This window comes from Maylandia zebra, linkage group LG19, assembly GCF_041146795.1.
Source record: "Maylandia zebra isolate NMK-2024a linkage group LG19, Mzebra_GT3a, whole genome shotgun sequence".
In the NCBI taxonomy this organism is placed as follows: domain Eukaryota; kingdom Metazoa; phylum Chordata; class Actinopteri; order Cichliformes; family Cichlidae; genus Maylandia; species Maylandia zebra.
In genome coordinates, this window is record NC_135185.1 from 8125992 (window position 1) to 8133310 (window position 7319).

Below are 7319 nucleotides of genomic sequence, written 5' to 3' on the forward strand. Positions count from 1 at the left end.
ATAAGACAGAAAAAGAAAAAATCTTTCCACACTTGCTGACCTGCAGCATCAGAGAAATCTCACTGCAAAGTAAACAGGTAGCTTTGTTTGCTTTGGTATCTTCTGACTGAGGAAAATAATTATTGCAACAGATGTGGGTGGAGGTGATGGGGCAAAGCTCTGCATTGATCTTGTGCTTTCACATGTTATCATTAAGTATCCAATTTGCATTTTGGAATGCCTGGAGAAATGCACACTCCAAAGAATACTCAAATCATTCTTTAAAAACAAAGTGTGTGTGTGTGTGTGTGTGTGTGTGTGTGTGTATGTATATATAAAAATCTTGGGGACAGGGACACCTCTCCAATTCAACTTTTTTTTTTCTTTAATTAAGTGCTGATATAATGTAGTACATGACATTAAAAGAAAAAAGAAAAAATCCAGTGGGGGGACTGAAAGACAAAGTCCTGGCAGTGTGGTCTGTTTGTATATTGCAATATGGCATTGATTCATATCACTAATGCCAGCTTATATTTAAAAAAAAAAAAAAAAAAGGAAAAGGAAAGGTAAAAAACAGGCAGTAGGTCCTAGTGGTTTGTTTTGTTAAAACATACAAATTGTTTCAAATCACCTTTATAAAATCTGTTCACTGCACTGCTGATTTCTTCAAGGATCCATCATTCCACATCCTTCTCTCTTTAACTCGCATAAATAACTAAATTGGCTATAAATGAAACTTTGTAGGAAATTTAAAAATCCCTTTTTCTGCTGGCGCAATCACAGAAGGCATTTCTCCTTGGTTAGAGTGAGGCGTTAGACACATGAGGAGGTTGCACTGAGTCCGTTTCATGGAGAGGCAGTGTGTTTTAGCGGGAGGTTGGGAAGATGAGGACGTGCTCACAGCTTCTTCAGTCGTCCGTACATCTCCCTCTTACTGCGCTCTCCGGCCCAGGTGCGACTCTTGAGGCGGCACTTCCTCAGGTCCTCCTTGAAATCCTCATGGTGCATGGGTCGGTAAGACTGAGGTTCACATTGTGCCTGCACAAGAGAACGAGATGAGGATTCAGAGGACTGAACAGCTGAGATTCATGTGGGTCTGTGATAACTGATATGCTAAAACATGAGCACGCAGTTCTTTGGACTAAAACCGAAGCATTATGCTCCAGATACACAAGGCCTCACCAGCATTTATATTTCACTCCTTGAGAATCAAATCAAACCCAACCTGAAAATGAGGGAAGAAGTCCTTGTAGCCGCCCTTGAGGATGTAGAGCTCGGGGTAGTGAAGTTTGGGATACTCGTTCATGGCGCGGTCTTGCTCTCTGACGAAACGGCACATTCGGGGGCCGCGCTCCGAGGAGAACTCGCAGTGGAAGATGATGACGATTCGTTTGTCTGGGCTGGATGGGACAATCGGGTTCTTGAGGAGGAAGTCCTTCACCTGGTCCTCCTGGTGTAGGTTTAGCGCTCCCTGGAACAAAAACAAATACCTTTAGAGCTCAGGGATGGATCACCTACAAAGAAGTCTTTAATTAAGCAGTTTTTACGTCATTACCCCCCCCCCACAGTTGTTACTGAAAACATCTATCACCGATTTTCACATCGTTCTGTGTGATTTTCCAACACAAATTAGGAAACACTCGAGTTTTATGTATACTGCAATGTCTGTCACTGACTCACCTTGATATGTCCTCCTTCAAACTCATAAGGATAGCGGCAGTCAATGACGATGACTTGTTCAACTACATGATCAAACTGGCCAGTGAGAGCTGCCACCATCTAAAGACCACACAGAACATACTTTTAATGTTTTCAAAAGGAGCAGTGATTACTGTGAAGGGACTGAGCGCTTTGACACAGTGCGTCTACTCACCATGTCTGAGGTAATGTATTTGAGGTCTTGGTGTTTTCCATGCACTGTGGGTAGAACGAAAGGCTAAAAGACGAAAGAGGATTCGTTATTCCACTTTTTCAAGCAACTAACTAACAAGCACACAGAAGAGTTTTCATTCTCCCTTACCTTGGTGAAATCGCCTATTAGCTCATTAGAACCAGCCTCACTGTCCAACAGCTTTTCAATCTCTGCCTGGCAGAACGACTTGGACCTCTGGAGCAGTGAGCAGCCCTGGAAAGAGAGGAGAGGGACACTTACCGAGGTAGCCAAGGAGAAAATGAAGCGATTTAAGATAAGCTTCAAAGCCTGGAACAATAGCCAGTAAGCCTCAGTGGATGTTTCAGAAGCTGGGTGACAGATGGTCAGTGGAGATTTTTTAAATCACGCCTACAGATCATTGCTGTCTGTTCAGAACAGCAGCTCCATGTTATCACTGGTTTTAAATGTTTCAATCAGAAAAGGACTTGAGCTCGACAGCACGTTTTTGTAACACAAGACAGTTTTTATTAATCTTGCACCGTGTGGCTTAGACCTGAGCAATGCTGTAAGACTAATCTCAGCATGCATGCACTTCATTCCGTTTTCATTTAAAAGACGATGCTGCTACTTCCTCCCATTCACCTCAGCTCCTCATGTTATTGGCCAACATGTTAAAATGATCAAGTCATCCAACTAACTTGCATCAACTATCACAACAACAAAAGTGATGCATGTTGTCCAAGGCAGTATGGCCTTACCATTCTTGGGGATTCTGGGTTTTGTTCCAGGGTGGTTACTTGCGTTCCTGCAAGGCTACGCCGCCTCTTCACCCTGATGGGTGTATTTTCATCTCCGGGGCGGTCAGCGCGCTTCACAGAGAGACGGGAAACAGGACTGGGCATCGAAGGAGAGCGAAACAGGCTTCGTGGTCTGCACCGAATCACAGGCTAAAGAAATGCGAGAATAAGTACATTTTTAAATTCAACCCACATTTTGCGTGAGGTGCTACAACTTGTGACAGCAAAGCATCAAAATTTATTCTGGGTGATTGCATCAAAATACATCAGGACTATTCTTTATACTATGCTGTGACATATTGTGTTTGTTGTAAAATGGTTGTCAAGATGGATAAGTCATCTGTGGCTACTGAGAAAAGCAGGCACACACTTTACATACTGCACCTAAAGTACGCACACTTACAGAGTCTTCTCCTATACTGTCAGCCACCAGTGGGGCAGTGAGTAAGCTGGCCATGCCCATCGGTACCCCAGAGTCATTCTGCAAACAACAAATGGGTGCCGTTAAAAATCAAGTCTGACAAAAAGGAATTGCAGAAAAAAAATGAATCCATAAAAACATGAATGGCAGGGACTCACCTCCATGTTGTCATCAAGTACATCCAAAAAGCCATCGTCTTCATCATCATTTGAGGAGGTGAGGGAGGAACTTCTCAGAAACATGGGGCTGGAGTCATGAAAGTCAAGCTGCTGCACCGGAGGAGGTGAAGAAAGCTTTACATAAAAATGAAAAAAAAAAACGTCAGTCAGCATCTTTCGAGAAGCAGATCACCCCTTTTTAACTTGCAGACAGATTCTTCACATACCATGAGGGCTGGTGCGGAGCTGGGACGGCAGGCAAAGGCATCCTTAGACTGCCCGTTGTTAAAGGATCGCCCACGACACCGCGAAGCAGGTTTGGTGGGTTTCTTGAATTCAAAGCTTTCCTGAAAGAAAAAAAAACAACAACAAGGCATTTTAAACAAGGAATGCCAACACAGACGTGACAGATTAATAAAAGCACCTGCTAATGACACTAATAATTTTCACTTACATAAAATGCAAATATCCCGTTTTTAACCCAAATGATGAAATGCCGTCTCCACAGTAATAAAAGCTCATTTAGCATCGCCTTAGTTCTAAGGCAGTGAGACTTAAGTAAATGATTTTGGTCCAACTGACCTCTGGCATGTTCTCCTTATTCTCATGCTGAGAGGTGGATACTTGGGAAGGTTGCTGACCAAATACTCCATAGCGGTTTGGATCATTTTGCTGCCCCTTCAGAGCTGGACTGAAGGCCATGAGCTGGAGCTGAGTGGGGGAATAAAAGGGAATCAGTTAGCAACGCGTTTAGGCTTAACCTCCACTGTATGGTTTGTTTGAGTTGTGTTTATGTGTACTGTCAACTCCTCTTTAAAAATTAAGATTAAATCCTATTCAAGCGCCAAAATCACAACTACAACAGGACATTATCTGTTATCTCTGGGGATAACAGATAATATGTGTACGCATAACACACAAGCTGTAAAATACTTACGGGCAATGAGTTGATTCTTCGAATTGGCATTCTCCTATAATCAACAGATGGCAGAGAAAAGAATTGCAGTCAATAAAATAAGGAGATAAGATTTTTTTGGCTTGAAAATTAAACTGCTCTGCAATGTTGTTTGGGGGGGGGGGGGGGGGGGGGGGGGGGGGAATAATACCAGGTACAAAACTTACTCATTGACAACTCTGCTTGACTCTCGAATGGCTTTTTCAAATCTGTAACAGAAAGAAGAGCAAGGAATGCTTCAGAAATTACAAAACTAATATATTCTTGCAAGAAGATCTGCTAAGAAAAGAGACTAGGAAGGCCTCAACTGTCAGTCGAAACATTGCATACTCATAAACTACAAAGAGTCTGGGACTCTATTGAGACACCGAGAGGAACGGTTGGACATGAGGAAGTTGGGTGAATGCATGGAGGCAAGACGTACTCTTTGCATTGGGAGTACGGCCCACCTGTATGCTAAATAAGTGGGCCTGAGAGCTCAGGGGGTGGGAGGGAGGTCAGGGGAAGGGATGCGGAAATCAGCTAATCTACCATATGCCTGCTGGAGCCGAAGCTGCAAAGCCCCCTTTCTGCAAGAGCTCTTTTGTTTGTCGAGGGGGGAGCGTGTCCCATTCAGTGCAGACCACAAGAAGGGAGGGCAGCTGTTCTCTGGGGGTGCCCTGATTTCAATAGCTGATGCAGAGAAACTCCAGCCCTCAATTCCCTATTGAAACAAGGCTGCAGTAGAAGAGTGTGCCAAAGCTCAGAGGGGGTGGGTTATCAAACCAGAGCACGCACGCCACATCCTCCCCCCCATCATGGAAAACTCCTAGCAACCTAACAGCTGTAAAAGGAGGTGAATGAAGTCTTGAGCACCAACTGCTGCAAAAGAACTCACATCAGACCTCGGCAGATGTCTGCAGGGCAGACTCACCCAACTGAGAATAAGGAAAAGGGCCACCCAAGATTAGGCAGCTGAGGGTATGCTAACAAACTGATCAAGATAATAACGCTGAGCACAAGTGCAACAGTATTTTCAGTGAGCAGCACTAGGGTTTCCAACTGATTTTACAGAGCATATTGTCCCAGTTGTATTACTTCCCACCTACAAAATTGCAATATTTAACTATTAAGTTAAGTCCATAATATGTCACACTACATTGATTTAGAAAGTAAAGCTCACATGGTGTATCAGCTAATCTGCTTTGTCTAAGAAAAAGGAGCGAGGTCATCGTCTTAAAGTCAACGGCAGAAATATTAATCCCTCAGATGGGAAATGGTGCTTAGCGCTGCTGAACCCTAGCACTGGGGTGGGGGTGGAGGGTCGGGTGAAGGGGCAAAAGGGTAAGGAGACGCACTGCTCAAAGGCTGATAACAATAGTCAGAAGGAGGATAGTTTAACTTACGTGTCTTCCACTTCGATGGCATCTAGTGGGCTGGGGAGATCCATGCCCAGGCCTGAAGGAAGAGATATGTGTCACTAATAGATGATACTGACCTGCCACATGTATACACACATTTCTCATATTGCAGTGCATAGGTGAGCTGTCTGGTGGAGTAAGGACTTTACATTAGAAGACTGGAATTACAAATAAATAATAAATAAATAAATAAATAAATAAATAAATAAAAGACTATACTTGATACATTTGAGTCGTAACTGAGTCGTAAATTACAATACATAAAATATTACTGCAGCTAAAATAAATAATACAATACTACATTCCGCATAACCGTATCGAATCTTGTGACTTGAAATCAAATTCAGTCCATGAACATTTGGCCTTATAGCATAAATTAGCACAAACAATAGCTTTAACGGGGTCTCACCAGCATCAGATGAGACGTCAGAGGCGAAGGAGGGAACCTTCTCGAGGGGTGCATGCTTTCTCCTTTTCGGGGTATCACATTGGCTGCACGACAAAGAAAGAAACAGAAAATTTTCCTTAATGTCAAGACTGAAACGTATTGTGCATTGCAAAGAACCGATCAAAAGGAATAAACAGATGACAGGGTAGTTAGTGGTTTGAAAAACGGGAACTGCAGTTACATGAAAATAATTAACAAATAAAAACTTAGTAGTACCTTCCGAGTCCAGCTAAATTGTTCATGTCCATAGCCAAATTGGTAACAGGAGACAGCACAGCCGTGGGCCCAGGGGAAAACAGATTCCTGCAGTGCGAGGTCTTAGTGCTGTGCTCAAGCAGAGAGGGCAAGGAAAGCTCGGGGATCCGGTCGGGCCTGTTCGTCTTAACAGGACTAATCCTGCTAAAAAAAGATTCCATGTTGCTTTTTTCGCTGTCAAATCTGTGCAAAAGTCACGCGGGAGTACTACTGTATGATAGATTTGGTTTGAATTTCGAGTCGGAGAAAGCAAGACAGTCAAAGTTTCGAGCTAACCCGGAAGCTAAGCAGCTAGCTAGGAACAATTGAGATTACATTTCCAAAAATACGAAGCAAAACACCGGCCGTAAGTTAGACGGTGGTTCCGTGAGGTGTTAAACCTAGATTTGGTCTTTCCAAATCACTAAAGTCACATAGCTGTTGTTTATGCCAGAGAGTTACAGCATAAGGCACCTCCTCTCTGACAACCCCTGATTTGTGAGGAAAGGACTGAAGCTGCTCGTATTTATGTTCAAAATAGAAGCTCAGAAGCGGCAATATTTGAGCCAATCAGCGACGTTGTTACATCTGGAAAACCAATCAGAGCGCGAAAGGCGTCTCCGCTGTTGTCCTCTCACCGGATGAGGGAAAAAAGGAGGAGGATATGACACAATATTCATCTTTTTTCTTCCTCGCAATTCTTTTGTTCTGAGAAGAAATTTGAATTTTTTTATTTTTTATTATGTATTTACCGGGACTATACACTCAGAAAAACATGTCTTCAGATTACTTTATTAGTTTTTCAATTTGTGGAGTAAGATTTACTTAACTGTAAATGATGGATTTGATAGGGAACTTTGAATATTTCGAACAACAATGGACAGTCTTGCAAACAAAATGCCCGTTTTTACAAACCTGTACTCAAATCGACGATTAAGGGCATCAATAATAATCTAACCTCAAGTACAAACTGAAACAAAACGTTCTCCCTCATATTTTCATGAATATTTTTAGTGAAGGCAGAAATATCAAAGTACTTTTTAAGTGAAAGACA

At 42.7% G+C, this 7319-nt stretch overlaps 1 protein-coding gene across 2 annotated transcripts; it reads right to left on the reverse strand.

The window, feature by feature from the left end:
* Window positions 1-346: 346 nt before the first annotated feature.
* cdc25b (cell division cycle 25B) lies at window positions 347-6794 on the reverse strand. Of its 2 annotated transcripts, none has more exons than XM_004554791.3 (15): window positions 6248-6794; window positions 5993-6075; window positions 5569-5620; window positions 4351-4392; window positions 4166-4199; window positions 3811-3939; window positions 3456-3575; window positions 3229-3363; window positions 3047-3130; window positions 2611-2799; window positions 2000-2104; window positions 1853-1915; window positions 1660-1758; window positions 1205-1450; window positions 347-1017 (listed from the first exon to the last, which is right to left on the reverse strand). In XM_004554791.3, the coding sequence occupies exons 1-15, from the start codon at window positions 6445-6447 to the stop codon at window positions 877-879; spliced, it is 1722 nt and encodes a 573-aa protein (XP_004554848.1). In that variant the 5' UTR covers window positions 6448-6794; the 3' UTR covers window positions 347-876. The 2 variants fall into 2 exon arrangements, with proteins under 2 accessions (XP_004554848.1, XP_004554849.1); XM_004554792.3 differs by having other exon boundaries at window positions 3053-3130; window positions 6248-6793.
* Between the last annotated feature and the right edge of the window lie 525 nt (window positions 6795-7319).